This window comes from Prunus dulcis, chromosome 6, assembly GCF_902201215.1.
Source record: "Prunus dulcis chromosome 6, ALMONDv2, whole genome shotgun sequence".
Classification (NCBI taxonomy): Eukaryota; Viridiplantae; Streptophyta; class Magnoliopsida; order Rosales; family Rosaceae; genus Prunus; species Prunus dulcis.
Window position 1 is genome coordinate 27,869,919 of NC_047655.1, and position 17,301 is coordinate 27,887,219.

The window sequence follows — 17,301 nt, forward strand, 5'->3', positions numbered from 1 at the left end:
AAATTAATAGGTCTCTCAGTTTTTCTTGTTAAATTTTAATTAAGCCTTGTGCATTGCCTTCTCTTCAATTTCCCACCCATGGAGAAAACAAAATCATCCCTTCATTCTCCCAATAACGGAGGTCTCACTACCATTCTTAGTATCGATGGAGGTGGAATAAGAGGGATTATCGAAGGAGGTTCACTCGAGTTCCTAGAGTATGAGCTTCAGGTAAAAACATCAATATATTTCATTCATTAAAATATACGAGTCCAATCTGCAATTTTGTTAGCTCATAGAATGTTATAGGAACTTCTAAGAACTTCTACGATATGATATAATGTGGCATCACTCTTTATTACACCACTGCCACTAAGTACGCCAAAATTTTATCACTTCACAATACCACTAAGTGTGCATATATTTTGCGTTATTTTGCAGGTAATTTATTAGTAGTCCTTTTATCGAATATGCACGTATAGCAGTAAAGTCTGCATTATAGGATACGATCCTTAATTTGTTAGTGTCTCTGCCAAAATGTTCATCACTCTGTAATTTTCAAACATTTAGGCTCCATTGCCTTGGGGCATTGGCGCAGAAACCCTAGTTTATAGATGGTTGCCTAACTTTAAACACATGGAAGATAAATAATGGCGATCAAATTCAACCATGTATAATGCCACAGTGATATCTTATACCAAATATTATATGAAACCTACTGTAATAATGTTATGAGGCTCAAGATCGTTCTTATAAGTTGTGGGGTTTTGTTAACACAAGATTCATATGTTATGGAGTCTATATTATAAGGCTCAAGATCGATCATATTACAATATGAGTGGATTAGTCACGTCATCACATGGTGTTATACCTAGCTAACATGTTTGCTCTACTACTCACAATTTTATGTTGGTGTGTGTGTTTCTCTTGTTTTTTATTTTTATTTTTTGTAATCTAGTAAGTCTAATTTTTTTGCTTTACTTGGTGGCTATATGTAGAGGCTTTATGGTAAGCATGCAAGGCTCGTAGATTATTTTGATTGGGTTGCAGGGACGAGCACAGGTGGCCTTGTGACGCTCATGCTTGCTACCCCAGATGAAAATAACCGTCCTTTGTTTGCTGCAAAAGATATCCTCTCTTTTTATCTCAAACATTGCCTTAAAATCTTCCATCAACCTCGGTATGTACAGTTAATTGTTGATAAAGAGACCACACTTTCATATGCATAACGAGTAACAATAACTAATTTTGTTTCCTTGTACAACAGATCCCTCATCGGCAAAATCAAACATTGTTTGAAAGGTTTAGTAAGACCCAAATATAATGGAAGTATTTCCAAAAATTAGTGAAGGAAAAATTAAGCGATAAGCATTTGCACGACACATTGACTAATGTTGTAATCCCAACAGTTGATATATAACCGCCACATCCAGTTATTTTCTCCAACTATGAGGTTTGTTTGTTTGTTTTTTTTTTTTTTGAGGTTTGTTTATTAATTCTCCTAATTCAGACACATATATGTATATAATTTAATTCTTTGTTCTGCTTTATTATTATTATTATTATTATTTTGTTGTAAATAAATAATTCTTGATTTTGTATATTTATGTTGGTGATGATTTTAGTTGAAAGGCACCCAAGCCTAGATGCTTTGCTGTCGGATGTATGCATTGGAACTTCAGCAGCCCCATCCCACCTTCCGGCCCATCAATTTAGTTCCACAACTTCAACAAGCAAGTCAAGATAATTCAATCTCATTGACGGTGGAGTCGCTGCCAATAACCCGGTAATATTGATGTGTTCCACAACTTATTCATTTGCGTAATCTGAATAATTCATATATATGATCATTATTTATTTATTTATTGGGTAGGCTTCAATTGCTATAAAGGAAGCGGAAAAAGAAATCCTCAAGAGGAACCCTGGGTGTGGAAATGAAGAGTTGCATAAGCGGATTTTACTAATATCACTGGGGACTGGTATAGCAAATGATGAGGAGTACGATGCCAAAGAAGTAGCTCGTTGGGGTGCTTTCCAGTGGCTCATCGGACCCCATTGGTCGTCTCCAGTGGTGCATATGTGTATCAAAGTAACTGGTGGCATTCTTGATTACCACACTCAATGCGTTTTAGAAGATGTTCAGTCTCACGGCCATTACCTCCGGATTCAGGACGATACACTAAGCGGAAGATTGGCTTCTGTGGATATTGCCACAAAAAAAAACTTGAATGATCTTGTGAAAGTTGGAGAGGCATTGTTGAAGAAACCGGTTTCCAGATTAGATTTCGATACCAGTGAAACCGAGCCTCTTCCTCTTGAGACAAATGCAGAGGCTCTCGTGAGGTGCGTATAATCTGATTATAACTTTTGCTTTTGTCAATTAATTTGCTTGATAATGTAGGATGGCGAAAATTCTCTCTGAGGAGAGGGCTCCGAGGATTCAGGAAGGACATCATCCTCGGAGAATTCAGGAAGGACATCATCACAAAAATAATAGGTTGCTGCTCTCACATAACCCCTTGGGGAGATTTTTCAATAAGGATTTGTTACGTACTTCTAATCATGGCCGTTGAATTGTATTCATTAAATGTGTTGGTAGTCTCTTAAATGCAATCCAACAGCCGAGATTAAAAAGTACGTAACAAATTCTTAACTTAAATACTTATTGGAGAATGCTCATAAGTCCTTGTAGTTATGTTTTCGTCAAGAAAATTAAATAGCTCAATTATTTTTTTTCCTTCCATGTAATTCAGTTCAGTACTGAAATTATTTTCTCCCAATGTATATATATATATATATATATATATATATATATGTAACTGGGAAATTATTCAATTTATTCATTACGTGGCCAATGAAAGCAGCTTTGAGTTGTTTAAGTCTTCTTCTTCATTATGTTGTTGGAGTTTGTGTGGGGTTTCGTATATGGAGGGACTATACAGTAATACGATTTAAAAATAGCACTGATAAAGCACTATGAAATTAAAAAACAAAAAGCACTTTGAAATTAATCCTTAGTAATAATGAACAGATTCTTGAGATTGAACTAGTGCTTCTGCTTCTTGTCTCGTTGGAAACCATAAGCATCAACTAATTAATCACTACTTGCTAATCCAAAGAAGAAAGAACCTATGATGTAGATGGTTGGCCTGCATGGAAGGTGAGTGGCTTCATGTCCATGGAACGCATGTAACTTAAAAACTGGCCAGGCAGCTCTTCCAAAAGACCTTGAACAACAGAAATCTGCCCACCTGTTACATTAATCCCAATTAATTTATCAGCTTAAAAGCAAAGAGAGGACCCAAAAGAAAGAAATTACCATGACCATCTAAAGGTAATATGAATGTGTTTAGACAGAAGAAAAAAAATGGAGGTGATAGGTACTTACTATGCACTTCTCTCATTGCAACAAACTGTACAATGTCTCGTGTAGCTATACGACCTGTAGAACTCTCTAATCGTGGTCCACTGTCAGCATCGAGGATCTGCCGGATACAAAATTCAAACCACAAGTTCATGAGATGTAGAAATCAAATTCCAGTAGGAGAAAATCCAAAATGTAAACAAAAGCATTACCTCCATTTGTTTGAAGTCTGCATTACCCACTCCAACTATTAGGACTGATAGGGGAAGATTAGATGCTCTCACCAAAGCATCTTTTGTTTCTTGAAGGTCTGTTAGGATTCCATCCTAGAAAAAAAAAAAAACATGGGATTTTATATTATTGCTAAAACAAAGATTTCAACCCAAGAGACAAAAAAATGCAAATAAAATTCATCCACCTCTTACCGTTATAATAAGCAAGACATAGTACTTCTTGTTGGAGGACGAGAGGGATCTGCCGGCAATTTCCGCAGCTTTGTTAACCACTTGGCCAAACAAAGTTGGTCCTGCCAGAGAAACGTTGTGTAGAGCAGTGGCGTAAGCACCCATGATGCCTTCTACACCTTCAACCTATTAAATAAATCAAACAAGTTACTAACAAGGTTAAACAAAATAAAAGGTCAGATGAATTGAATGAGTTTGCCAACAAAGGTAAAGAAACATTGCAAAAATTTAACCACTCCTTTACCTCAAAGTCGCTTGCACTCCCATTCAAGTTGAAGCAGTGCGACACAGTACCATTAGTTGTCCTACCCCCAAATCCCCATGAGGGAAAACGCTTATCAACATCATAGAACTGAATGACTTCCCCTACTTCTCTTATAGCCTGCAGATGGTATAATTGATTTACAAGACAGCATCTAATCATCTAATCAATCAATAGCTTTCTATAACTATTGAACAGCAAGCCACCCATAGCAAAAGCCCGAGAACGAAGAATGACCTTAATTATATACATCGAGCACAAGTCTGCAGAAAGAATAAGATGGGCAAGCTAGAACAACCATCTATTGTTTACTGTTATGAAAAAACTTGAACCTATTTGGATAACTTTTAACCAACGACTTTATCTTGTTGACCTACGGAAGAAGCCTACAAGGGTATTTTAAACAAGGGGTATACAAAATCATGTCTCATTTTATTAACAACATTATATCAGCCTATTAGTGTAACTAGTACCCCTATTTGAGCGCTGCATCTAAAACGTACTCACCTGCTGGTAAGAATTCAACCGACCGTAAGGATCAATATGGTGCAAAGAATCAGGACTTCGAGGATCTCCATTTGAACCTGGATAAAATTCAATATTCAAAGCATGCAAACATATCAGTGCCATATATATGTAAAGTGAAAACTGAATAACTTTTCTAAATATCAGACATTAGTTACCTGTAAAATCAACAGCGACCATGAAGTTAAGCTCATATCCACTAGAAATATAGTCAAGAAAGCTGAACTGTTCCTTCTCAAAGAATTGATCCACAAACAGCTGGCCCTTCAAAACCTATGTTGGCATTTTATAAAGCAAAAGTGAGAATACATATTGACATGAAGTACCAAGACTGTGAATGCAAGATAAATACCTTTTCATGACCCTGACGAGAAGTTGGAAAGAAAAAATTCACACCACTCCTTTCTTTGTATAGTTTTTCCAGGTCCGCCACTGACTTTTGAATTTTCCTGAAATCAGACCAATTGAGAGGTAAATTAAGACCAATTGAGAGGTAAATTCCAAACATTCTTCTTTTTTCCGGTCCAAGCACAAAGTAATGATATCATGCAAGAAGTAAAAACTAACAAAATAAAGGCTAGGCACCAATCAATGATTACCCAATAAGAACATGGTCGCCATTTATGTTGAAATCAAAACACTCAAAGACTAATGGGGTATCCTGCAACAAATTGAGGTTCAGAAAGTTATAGATTTTTTCTACAGTATTTGTCAATTAGCAGACTTATATACTCTAATTTAACAGGTAACCCAGAAAAAATTTCATAAGCTTGCCTTGCTTCCAAATTGCTGCATACTCAGGCATACTGGCTTCCAAGTTGGATTTAAATTGTTATCCACAACTTCAGTCTTGCAAATTGGAATAGAACCTCCACTCTCAACAATTCTAGATATTCTTAAGAAAGGATCCTGAAGTAAAGAAATATAAGGATCAGACTAAAACAGAAATCTGTATCCACAAGTAAAGAGAGCTCAAGAAGCTGCTTTGAAAACACATACACTTTTAGAAAAGAGATCTTTGTTTTCCAAGTGGGAACATCGAAATTTTATCTCCACAGCACTCCTAGAAGCAATAGTTTCCTCGGCCCGGACTGTGAGTGTTCCAAACTTTCTCATACCTCCATGCCAATTTTTGTTTATGAGATTTAAGGTTAAACTCCGAGTTTGTTTAGTCACGATCTGCCACCAGAAAAGAGAACAAGTACCACAAAAACACAGCTTTAGGTTAGAGTTTAGCAAATGATGACTAAAAATCTATGAGATATCTGAGTCACTGATTTCAATATGTTTCCATTGGCAAACATCTTTGTATACAGTAAGTAAAGGAAAATAGTACAAGCTACATCCATATCTTTCTTTAGTTGCACCAATGGTGAGCTGTGCAATAACTATAACATTGAAAATTAAACTGGAAAAAAACAAAACACATAACCTGAAGTGTTAACTGAACAACTCTATACACACACTGCACTAGCTCAATGAAAGTAACCTAGTTTTATTGAGCTGTACTGATTTAAAGGGAATTACCTCCGAAAGACCACAACTGCCTTCCCCAAGAAATTCTTGATCCCTCAAATTCAGTGTCTGCGAGGTAATACAATGAGAAGGCTAAAATAAGATTTCTATTAGGCTCTTATGCCAATCGAATGCTAAAAATTGAAAGAAGAAGTCATGTCATACCTTTACAGGTACATTGTGATATTTTGTATCAACATCATACACATGGAATCTTAGGGGACAACACAACAAAGAAAAAATGCAAACGTGAGAGAAGTAGTATTGTCAAAATAGATCTTGCGAGATAAAATACAAGAAATCTTCATAAACATAGGTGCTCGGAAAAATATGAGAAACTTACATCAATGGCTGCACCATCTCGAACTGATATGCAATTGAAACTTTCTCTATCCATACAGGATTCAAACTATTCAGTATTACTTCAGTTCTCCCTAATTCCTCTAGCTTACCATCGCTTTTTTTGGCATAGACAATCAGCATGGGATCACTCTGAAATATGATTAAACAAGTTAATAACTATTTCAGGATATACTATATTAAGATAAGTCCCCGTGATGACACAGTAAGTCTTTAGCCTTGATTTTAAACAGTAGTGGTCATATGACATTGCTACAATATCTTCTTCTTCTTTTTTGGGTCAAGCATTGTTACAATATCTTAGTTACTATGATAAACAGGTAAAAAGCCATGGCAGAGTAAAAAATGCTGATAACACTTGGCTAATGTTTTAATTACTATGATATTAAAAGTAAGGTGACATGGATACATATATTAACATACCTTTGAAGTGACGTCAAGATCAAGTAAGTTAGATGCGGAGATGGTTAACTGTAGCACAAAAGGGAAATACATGATTACTTACATTGTAAAGAATGAAACAAAAGGTCTAATAATGGTATAGAAAAATAAAACAAAGAAAATGAAGACAACTAAAACAAGGGAACCATCCAGGCATTTGGAAAGCCCATAGTGATTATATGGAACACAAACACCATACTTAACGCATCCAAGAAATGGGAAATAAATAAAGTATCAAACTAGCCATAATCTCTAGGCACTTTAATTTTGGAATTATACCAGACATGACAGTAAATAATATTCATGGATATTATGCTTCATTATTGGGAACAAACATGCTGCCCTCGACAGTTTTTTTGTTTTTTGGTACTTCAATTTAACAGTTATTTAATTAACACGTCCAGCTTGATGGCTCAAGTTCGAAAGTATATATAAACACATTGAGCAGAGCCTGTCATTGAAAACGAAGTGTTTGATGTAACTTTGAGAAAGAAAAAGACAGAGAGAAAAGGATCAAAGGTTATGTCCACATCTAAATGATATATTTAATTCCAACATCCATTGCAACTCTTGTAAGGACCACATTGTCACACATTTAAGTGACAAACACTATTTTGAGATTTTGTCCTATGCATGCTCCCAAGTCAAATTTGCAACAGCACAATGGGAATCTTGCTAATGTTATTCTGTAGTGAGAGAGTATCTTGTAGGCATTTTTTCAATTCAGCCAAAAGGAGGTGTGGCTCAATCAATCAGCATGCAGCCTCACGTAAGTTAACACACCAATCATTTGAGAATGTTTGTATTCTCGAAGGCAACTGTAGCCAGCCATGGTATTTTTCATGTTGGCCCAACATTTTAAATGCATTGTCAACAATACAGACTTGTTCATTTTGTTCATATAAAAACCAACGGCTCTTGGCCTAAGTTGATATTGAAGATGTATTCACAACATGCCATCTGCCCTGTACTTCACAATGAATGAAGATTCATCATAAAGAATATATTAGTCAAAGCTCTTGGTCCTTAGACTTTTGCACTTTCTGGAAGGATAAGAAAGCAAGCTTTTGATGAAAATATTATTTCAAAGCTGAAAATAACAGGTTAAATTAAACCACAGACGCACGGCAAAGCTACCAAATTTTCTGAAAACAAAAGATTTTCAAAATAGAACAAGAACAAAGAAGATTTGTCTAAATTGTAGGGTATAAATCTTGAGAGAGAGAGAGAGAGAGAGAGAGAGAGAGAGAGACAAAAAATATAAACAAATGATACGCACATGGTCATATGCATATATATATAAAAACATTGACTCAATCTGAAAGTAATGACAACAAAAAAACTCAACGTAGGTATAAATCTTTTATGAGAAATAAAAAATTGGGACAGAAACAAATGAAAAACAAAAGGGCTAACTTTCAGAAAATAGTGCACATTGCAACTTGCAAGAGGGAGGAGGGAGGAGGGAGTACCTCGAGTTGAGAAAATAGTGGGAAAGCACCATGGGACCTGTAAAAGAACTCAACGGCGTCGTTGTGAACTGTGGGCCTAGGCTGGGCCCCGCCAACGGCCTCCTTCCCTCCTCTCACATCTGAAAAGCAACCTCCCATCTCTCTCTCTCTCTCTTTCTCTGTCTCTGTCGCTGTTCTCAACAAGACAAATCTTAAAACCCTCTGATTTATTTCTCTCAAATTCCAAAACCCTAGCTAATATCTCTTTCTCTCTCTGCAGAAATTCTAAATATTTAATCCCCTAATATCTCTGGCAATGCGTGTTATATGATTTTGTTTCCTCTGTGAGCCCTTCTCCTATAATAGCGAGCGTATGTATATTATTATATAGCAGTGAAATGGGTGTTCTTTCCCAGAAAATCCTTGGGCTTGTTGAAAATTCTTCCCTATATATCCGAAAATGGAAACAATTGATCCTAATTTAAGTCAAAACAATTGATCCTAATTTGAATTGGTTTGCGCAAAACCAGAAATCATGTCGTTTTTTAGTTGAGTTTTGAGTCATAAGCCGCTAACTTTTGTTAACTCTGGCAATTGCAAAGTGTTGTTTGACGTGTCCCACCCAACTTAATTTATAGAGAGGAGGAGGAAAAAACCAAAGTTGGTACACAAAGTAAAAGAAAACTATGTCTTTTGGGTCCTTTTTTTTTTGTCAGAATGTCTTTTGGGTCCCTTGTATTATATCCCAAAAGGGTTTGTGTAAAAGAAAACTATGTCTTTTGGGTCCCTTTTTTTTTTGGTCAGAATGTCTTTTGGGTCCCTTGTATTATATCCCAAAAGGGTTTGTGCCTTTGTGGAGTTGATACACTCAACCAAGACTTGTGGCTGCTTATGTAAGAGATGCAACGTCGTATATTAACGTTCACGTCACATGAAATCCAGATTCATTCGTCAATGATTCCTCTTTTCTGGATAATTCAATATGTTAGAATTAGTCCAACGGAGAAAATTAAAAATGCAATGAAAAGTAGCATTTGGCAGAAACTTCAGGTTAATTGTGTCGGAGAAAAATCAATATGCTTACGGTACGCGCAGGATACAAACTTGTGTATGGAATGTGGACTAGTCGGACATCAATCCTGATAATTTTGCCTAAGAATTAATTATGACATCCAACAACTGAACCCTGATAAAGCCAGTCAACATGAAGAATGGATATGGATAAATGGATAACATTTGTGGTAGTTGGGGGATGAATGTCTTGGAAATTTTTTAAGGGAAGTTTCAAGTACATTTCGACAACATATGAGGAGTACTTCCCCAGAGAAACTTGTGAAGGTGACGGAGTAATTTCAATGCTTGATGTGGTCAAGTCAATTACAACCCCTTTGTCTTGGTCTTGACCCAGGAAAAAAGAAAGTCAATTACCCCAATAATTGATTTTCTTGGGCTCAACTCAGGTCTATGCCTAAGAATTTTGTATCCAAAACCCACTTCTCCTCATGCGCGCATCAGGCCTATCAAATAAGCATTTATCAAGCACAAGCAGAGCAAGAGAGCAAGAGAAAGAGAGCTATGATTTATATGCAAAAGATAAATCCAAAGCTACCCTTTCATTATTATTACGCTTTAAACTTGCCAAGGCAAAATAAATACGTTCCAAAATTTATACTGCCAACCTCGGCGGCACCATTTAACAAATTCAACTAACAAGTTAAAAGTATTTGTCCCTTCTTTGGGTCTGAAAGTTCAAATATTTGTCACATGCAGTTTTTTTTCCCTATTCTTTGAAAAAAAAAACCTAGAAAATAAATGCCCACATACAGGGGGATGCAAGGGCGTCATTTAACGGTAGGAGTATGACGGACCTGCAAAAGCATAACGAGACGAAACTGGCGCAGGCAATGCATCAGCCTTGGTTGCCTGGTAGTTTTCTGTCCGGTTATAACCGGATGCAGCATCAGCAGGAGCAGCATGCATCGAGTATAGTCTCTCTCCACGATCAGTTTCTCTCCTTAGCACAGGATCAGTTTCTCTCCTTAGCACAGGATTAGTCTCAATCAGGTAGTTCTCTCTCCTCCCACCAAAAGCATGTGTTGAGTATAATCTCTCCACACGATCAGTTTCTCTCCTCGGAGGATCAGTTTCAATTAGATGATTCTCTCTCCTCCCGACAACAGAAAAAGATCCTGAAGGAACTTCCTCTCTCCTCTGGGGTGCCAAATATGGGTCCAATGATGAAGAACCATAATAGGAGTAGCCATAATATGGATCCCTTGCATACGCATCTACAGCAGTAGCAGATGTTGCAGGTGGCAACTCATGTCTAGCACCGTGAGTATAAGCTGGGTAATCTCTATCATTCAAGTAGAGAGGATCGGAATGAACATTTTCTCGATGTGCAGGGACAGCCTCCCGGTAAAGGAGGTTTGGCTGTCTTGCAAGATGCTCTCTTTCATACTCTCTATGGCGAGCTTCCAGAGCTGGAGGAACGATACGAGGAGACAAGTTATGAACATTTTCTTGATGTGCAGGGACAGCCTCCCGGTAAATGAGGTTTGGCTGTCTTGCAATATGCTCTCTTTCATACTCTCTATGGCGAGCTTCCAGAGCTGGAGGAACGATACGAGGAGACACATTTCTTCTCTCTCCCCGAAGACCATAAGCTCGATATTCCTTTTCAGTAAGGTATAAATCATGAGAAGTTTCCTCTCTCCTTACTGATGCCACATCTCGGTATTTAACATGCTGGTCCCGTTCATGAGCTAACACTGGATAACTCCTAGCATCACCATTGGCATAAGGATCTCTAGCATGTGCATCCCTGTGGGCATGTGGAATCGATTCCCTTGCTCCTTCATGAACTCCCCGATCCCGAACTTTAGCCTGGACTGGGGAATGGGTAGCTAGAGCAGTTGAATGGACTTGAGCTGGTCGGAAAAGTGCTGTGAGCTTCCTGACCTGAAAAGAAAATATTGGTTATTATTACTTCAGCATATGCGAAGAAACAATTATCGCTCACTCCAGGAAAACTTAATAAAAGGCAGGGGGCACATTATCTCACTTGTCGAACTGTAAGTTCTGTTTTGAACTTCTTTTTCTCATTATAGTTTTCTTGTATTGCCTTCTTGAAAACGCTCTCAGGTAGAGGAAGACAATCTTTCTCCACGTTGAACCGCACCTGAAGTTTTCAAGTCATCAGCATACATGTCTGGTTAACTAAACAAAGCAGACAAGGAGAGAGAGATCTAAGAAAATGTGACCTGAGCAGGGAAGGCTCCACCAAATGCTTTTGGCTCGAGTTTTAGGCCACCTGAAGAGGATGCTTTGTAAACCCCATACAAAAGCTTAAGATCAAAATCAAAGAGAAAAAGCTTCAACCCAGGTTTTATACCCAACACAAGGTCTTTTTTAGCCATTGAAACACCCATGATACGGTAATGGAAGCAGTCTGGCTTTGTCTTTCCACTGCACATGAAGATCAAACCACCAAGCTTTTCCCTCTTTTCATCATGTTTTTCGCTGTTCCTTTGACTCTTCACACTCTTGTCTGACCCACGTCGTTTTTCTGTACTCTGCTGGTTTTGTCGGCTCTTTTCGGATTCGTCAATCTTTCCTGGATTCTTTTGAGCCCGATGGCTCTTCTCGGCATGCTTTTCATTCGTGATATTCTCTTGTTTCTCTCTTTTCGAATTCATCTTCTTGGCATCTTCTTCTCTTTTGTTGCTACTCTCGTTGTTACCCCTATTCCGCCTTCGTTTCCTCCCATTAACCTGTGAGCTAGTTGTACCTTTGCTCGTTTTCAAGCTGTTATGAATGGGAGTTTTCTTCACTATTTTAGCTTTGCCCTTCAATGATCTTGGGGTTTTCTTTCCAGAGTTGGATGCTTCTGCAGGAGAGGCAATTTTCTTTTCAGATACATCAGGTTTATTAGACACTTCTGCAGGAGAAGACATTTTCATTTTAGCTGACTCAGGTCCACTGAACGCTTCAGCAGAAGAGGTCTTCAGTTCAGATGAGTCTGGTTTTTTGGATGCTTCTGCTGGAGAGGGGATTTGTTCAGATGACTCCGGGTTGTTGGATGCTTCTGCAGGGGAAGGGATTTGCTCAGATGACTCTGAATTATTCAACACTACTGCAGGACTATTTATTTCCTTCCTGTTATCTGTTTCCATATAGTTATCATCTAGTTCCATAGTATATGCTATACAATCAGGATCACAAAGCCAAATATATCCTGAAAACAATTTGGTAATGTAGTGATTTATTTTGTTTTCTATTCAAAAGAGAAGGATGCAGGAACAACATAACCAGGAAAGGAATCAATCGACATGAGAAGGAAAAGGAAAAGAAATGAATGTAAAAGCACCTTCCATACTTCACTCTGTTCTGGCAATACATAAAAACTTAAAACAGCATTGAAATTATTTCTTTTAAAGTCAATACAGTAAATCCATGGAGACATTTTAGCTAAGTGGAAAGGTATCAGTTTCAATCCAAGAATCACTCAAATTTAAATCTCCTTTTTAATATTTTGGTGCACAATACAGAAAAGGTTTCTGCCTTCATGCCCTTGTCTTTTTTTCAATTAGTTTCAATACTGAAAAAAACACTAACTGTAGAAGTACAAATCCTAGAAGAAAAAGTGATGGATGGTCCTTTATGTTCCAAGTATGACTGGTAGTTTGTACACATTAGCTTTGCATGTAAAGATAAGACACCTTCCTCTGTATATCCCTAAAGGAAAAAAAACAAAAAACAAAAACAACACTGCAACTGTTTGTACACAATTTTATTCTGCATAGTTGACAGGCATGAAGCTATCAAACTAACAGAGAAATACCTCTGTGTGTATGCTTATATACACATGAATATATATTGCACTGGGCACGAGGTATACGTGCATGAATCCATATGTGTGTATATAAAGTCATGTATATGGAAAGACCAATAACTTCAACACCTTTAGGTGGATGTTGTCCTATCCCCCATTTTTATTCAACAACAAGTACACCTCCAGTGTGAAAACTATAAATTTGTTGTAGTTTCACAAAAAATATGAGAAACAAAGATCTCTCTCCATTTCTCTCTCCTGCACTAAGCTGTCAAAATACAGTTTATTCATTCTACATTGTCCTTTTTACTCAAAGGCTCAATCGTTTGAAAATTATGAAGACACCCCTGTAGATCTATCTCTGCAGATAATTATCCTGCTTTTTCAATATGGATACTTACCAGGGTCTATTTATGATTTCAATACCTCCATCTAAGGAGCATTCTTTGTTACAGTTGATCTACTCAAATAAACCACAATGAATGACCAGTAAAAATCACGAAAAAGGCTTGACTATTGACTGTTTTACCATCCTTGTCGACCGGCCAGAAACATGCTACACGTGCAAACTTGTTACATGATAATAATATCACTACTTTATTATAAGGAACAAATGATTAATAAAAATCATGACAAATATTTGACTATTGAATTTTTTGCCATACTTGCCAGCTTGGCAGAATCATGCCAACTGCTACACATGCATTTTTGGTACATCTGACAGCATCAAGACCAATAAATCTTATTTGCACTTTCTTTTCCTGTTCTCTCCTAGTACCCTTGTTACTTAGATTTATGTTAGTTCCTAGGGTAACTCCTCTGGGGCTTAAATAACCGTTGAAAATCTAAGGGACACCATTATGTCCCATAGAAAATGCCAAAACAGATGTGAGTGTGTATTCGTTAGTTATTACCGGTAATTACATTATCTCTCGCCATAACTACTCTCAGCATAAAATTAAGATTATAATCACATCCGGTAATTACATAACCAGATATTCTCATACTTCGAGGGCAAAGCCAAATCAATCAATCAAACCCCACATACCCAAATGTGGTGATGAAATATATGAACAGAAAGAATATATTTTCAACCACAACAATAAAAACAAAGAAAAGAAAAGAAAGGCTCACCAGAAAAGAAAAGAAAAAAGTTAAAAATCTCTAGATTTCTACTGTTCCCTCAAGTGAAGCCAATCATTTGTTCAAACCCAGTTTCGATCATGCAAGTAATTTGCAAAATAAATAAATAAATAAACCTGTTAGACAGACACATCGAGATGAAAAATTGAACTAACTTTAAAACCGACCCAGACTGGAGCAAACAATCAAGCTTAACTTCTGAACAGACAATTCAACAACCCTCTATTTGGCTGCCCAGAAAAGAAAGAAAAGCATAAAATTCAGATCCCAAATCATTCTTAGTCAGCAGAATAATATGATTGAGGTTCAACTTATTAGCCACAAAAACTGAAAGAATCAATTCAAGCGGAAAATTTTCATATTCTGAGCTTGCAAACATATCAATGCCAAACAACGCCACTACAAATTTAATATCTTTACGATTCCGTACCTTTCCCTCAACGACCAAACAGAAGCCACAGAATCTGAAAAGAAAAACCATGAATAAAATTCAAATAAGTGAAAAAGCTGTAATGGTTTGCGAGAGAGAGAGAGAGAGAGAGAGAGAGAGAGAGAGAGGGAGACTACCTTTGTTGCTTCAAGAGAATCAGAGACTGAGAGACTCCGACGAACGTTACACAGGGGAGGGGAGAATATCTGGAACAGAAGAAAGATAATAAAATCACGATTTGTTCTTTCTCTCTGTCTGGAATTTGCCAATGACCGGAGTAGCCTCTTTTTATACCCGCTAATTTCTTTTGGCACTTTTTTCTTTTAAGGGCATCAAAAGAAAATAACCATATTTCCCTCCTTAAACAAAAACAATAATAATCAAAATGTAGATGGAAAACAGGTTTGTGTTTTCCAAAATCTAGATATGTGTCTAGAGTGCTCTTGTAAATAAAATAAAAAAAGTTTGTGCATACGTTGGTCGATGTTACTTATACTGGCATGTACGAGGTGCTTTAAAAACCTATTTCCGATTATGCTTATGTTGGTCCACGATATGAAGTGCTTGAATGGACTTTGAATTACCCAGTCTTAGTGTCACAAATGTGACATAGGGACATAGTCTTCCGAATCCGAAATTATTATTTCAGTGATTTTTAACACCACATTAACATACCGCGTATTTAATCGTACACAGTATCTTTTTAACATGTATTGTTATAACCCTCACCACACCAAAAAATTTCTTCCAAAAATTTCAACATACTGCAATAGAGAGCAGAGAAAGCTCATCTGCCTTTAGTTAACTATCAGAAATTGGCAATGATATGCCTTTATAATCACAAATAAGAGTTCCATACAAAACCTCTGACAGCGTCCAAAGAAAATTAAATTCAAAGGAGAAAGAAAAACCAATTCAGTCAAGATAAACTTTAACATCAATCCCACTATCAATGAGGGATTGAACAACTGCCCTAATCTTCCCTTCAAACTTGTCCCTGTCCCTGGGAGTATAAGCAGCAGTGTAGACATCAGCTTCTCTTGCCCTATCGGCTAAGATTTGGCCGACGGCCAAACAGGCCGGTATATCACAGCGAGACTTGAGGACAGCTTTAATGTCTTTGGAGTTGGTACCGGCAACTGCAACCTGCTTGCAGGTCACCCGGTGGGTGATAGAGGCTGAAACAAACCGCTTTGAGATGAACACATCAAGTGTAAATGGTTCAATGTAGGCTATGGTGCGCTGTTTGAATGATACATGTTTTTGTGGATTTTTGGAAATCTTCTCCTTCTGGTAAGTGTATGGCCGGCTATTGTTATCATCAAGGAAATCCTCTACCCCGAAAAAACTTCTCTGTGCACAATTGACCTATAAATTGCACAATTAGATGGCAGTGGTTTCATCAAAAAGTTTCTTAAGGGAAAATTAGATGGCTAGCAAATCTTCATGGCATCATGCAAGCATAAAAAGATGTTCAAACGTGCTTCCTTAACCCAAAATTCTGTGATGTCAAAATTCCAGAACATAAGAAATATGGGAACTGGGAAATTGGGATTTGAAGTGCACCTGCCCACTGTGGAAACCACCGGTGGACACATACAGGCAAGGCAGAACTCTGTTTCCTCCATACACATGAACCCCTTTGCTCCACATCTTCCCAAAGACATGCTTCAACATTTTTATTTTCCTTTTTACTCGCACACAGACACCTTGATGTAGAATGATCCTACTTCTGTTTAATAAGCTGAAAACAATACACAACCACAAAGAAGGAAACTTAGAACAACTCTGAGAAATCTGGATTCAGCAATGGCATGCCTTACTGTACAAATTTACCAACATGCAGAGATACAGTCCCTTCGTTGAGGCATTACATCGAAAAGGTGTTAGGCAATGGAAGATGTACAAAAACATTAAAAGGAAGAACCCATTTATAGGAAACACTTAAGAACCAATACTGTGAGTACCTTCAAAGTTACAGACTCCAATCAAAATGAGCCTTTTATCGAACAAGTAAGGTGCACAGTGCACTATGCAAATGGCCAAATTTTAAACAAAACTAAGCGAGGGAGAGAGAGAGAGAGAGAGACCTGGAGTGTGAGGGAGAGGAGCTCTCTTCGGCGTGTGGAGAGAAACGGAGTCGTACTGATAGGTCTTCACCTAGGGAGTAATAATTTGTGGTGTTAGCGACCACAAAGAAAAGAAGAAAAGAGAGGCACTGAACACAGAGCTCAGAACTGCCGCTAGTCGGCACACAACTGCTGGTTCCTTTGCCTATGTGGGGACTCGGAAGCGAGCGAGGACTCTACTCTAATATATGGTTCGTTTTTCTATAAATAAAGTTCACGAAGATAAGATAAACAAGGCGGGCATTTGGTCTAGTGGTATGATTCTCGCTTTGGGTGCGAGAGGTCCCGAGTTCGATTCTCGGAATGCCCCCTCTGTAAAATGACCACCAGTATTTTTAATTAATGTAACATGCATATCAGAAAACCAATATTTGCAACCTCTTCTTTTTTTTGCCAGAAGTATT

At 37.5% G+C, this 17,301-nt stretch overlaps 3 protein-coding genes, 1 non-coding gene and 1 pseudogene across 6 annotated transcripts; 2 read left to right on the forward strand and 3 right to left on the reverse strand.

The window, feature by feature from the left end:
- The first annotated feature begins 78 nt into the window (after nt 1-78).
- Nucleotides 79-2,552, forward strand: LOC117630608 (annotated as a pseudogene).
- A 377-nt stretch (nt 2,553-2,929) lies between these two features.
- LOC117630705 (protein BONZAI 3) lies at nt 2,930-8,706 on the reverse strand. Its single transcript, XM_034363434.1, has 16 exons — nt 8,383-8,706; nt 6,893-6,940; nt 6,453-6,601; nt 6,275-6,323; nt 6,122-6,178; nt 5,594-5,773; nt 5,369-5,503; nt 5,194-5,255; nt 4,947-5,043; nt 4,753-4,867; nt 4,577-4,653; nt 4,052-4,189; nt 3,769-3,933; nt 3,556-3,669; nt 3,368-3,464; nt 2,930-3,230 (listed from the first exon to the last, which is right to left on the reverse strand). Exons 1-16 carry the CDS (start codon nt 8,518-8,520, stop codon nt 3,109-3,111), a joined length of 1,743 nt encoding a protein of 580 aa, XP_034219325.1. The 5' UTR covers nt 8,521-8,706; the 3' UTR covers nt 2,930-3,108.
- A 1,234-nt stretch (nt 8,707-9,940) lies between these two features.
- On the reverse strand, nt 9,941-15,039 carry LOC117630703. 3 transcript variants are annotated; one of them, XM_034363431.1, is made up of 5 exons: nt 14,906-15,039; nt 14,769-14,802; nt 11,625-12,598; nt 11,426-11,542; nt 9,941-11,322 (listed from the first exon to the last, which is right to left on the reverse strand). In XM_034363431.1, the coding sequence occupies exons 3-5, from the start codon at nt 12,555-12,557 to the stop codon at nt 10,207-10,209; spliced, it is 2,166 nt and encodes a 721-aa protein (XP_034219322.1). In that variant the 5' UTR covers nt 12,558-12,598; nt 14,769-14,802; nt 14,906-15,039; the 3' UTR covers nt 9,941-10,206. The 3 variants fall into 3 exon arrangements, with proteins under 3 accessions (XP_034219322.1, XP_034219323.1, XP_034219324.1); XM_034363432.1 differs by having other exon boundaries at nt 9,956-11,322; nt 11,625-12,448; nt 14,906-15,038; XM_034363433.1 differs by having other exon boundaries at nt 9,956-11,322; nt 11,625-12,526; nt 14,906-15,038.
- A 530-nt stretch (nt 15,040-15,569) lies between these two features.
- Nucleotides 15,570-17,041, reverse strand: LOC117631805. Its single transcript, XM_034365108.1, has 3 exons — nt 16,859-17,041; nt 16,335-16,512; nt 15,570-16,136 (listed from the first exon to the last, which is right to left on the reverse strand). Exons 2-3 carry the CDS (start codon nt 16,443-16,445, stop codon nt 15,684-15,686), a joined length of 564 nt encoding a protein of 187 aa, XP_034220999.1. The 5' UTR covers nt 16,446-16,512; nt 16,859-17,041; the 3' UTR covers nt 15,570-15,683.
- Nucleotides 17,042-17,135: 94 nt separating this feature from the next.
- On the forward strand, nt 17,136-17,207 carry TRNAP-UGG. Its single transcript has one exon. It is a non-coding gene; the product is annotated as a tRNA-Pro (tRNA).
- Nucleotides 17,208-17,301: the final 94 nt, after the last annotated feature.

Coding starts and splice junctions, on each gene's coding strand:
- LOC117631805 (XM_034365108.1), bottom strand. CDS start 16,445: ATGTTGAAGCATGTCTTTGGGAAGATGTGGAGCAAAGGGGTTCATGTG. Junction 16,137..16,334: donor GTGGTTTCCACAGTGGGCAG/GTGCACTTCAAA, acceptor TGCAATTTATAG/GTCAATTGTGCACAGAGAAG.
- LOC117630705 (XM_034363434.1), bottom strand. CDS start 8,520: ATGGGAGGTTGCTTTTCAGATGTGAGAGGAGGGAAGGAGGCCGTTGGC. Junction 4,654..4,752: donor GGTCGCTGTTGATTTTACAG/GTAACTAATGTC, acceptor AATTTTATCCAG/GTTCAAATGGAGATCCTCGA. Junction 4,190..4,576: donor GGTTGAATTCTTACCAGCAG/GTGAGTACGTTT, acceptor TACCATCTGCAG/GCTATAAGAGAAGTAGGGGA.
- LOC117630703 (XM_034363431.1), bottom strand. CDS start 12,557: ATGGAACTAGATGATAACTATATGGAAACAGATAACAGGAAGGAAATA. Junction 11,543..11,624: donor GTGGAGCCTTCCCTGCTCAG/GTCACATTTTCT, acceptor TGAAAACTTCAG/GTGCGGTTCAACGTGGAGAA. Junction 11,323..11,425: donor CAGAACTTACAGTTCGACAA/GTGAGATAATGT, acceptor TTTTCTTTTCAG/GTCAGGAAGCTCACAGCACT.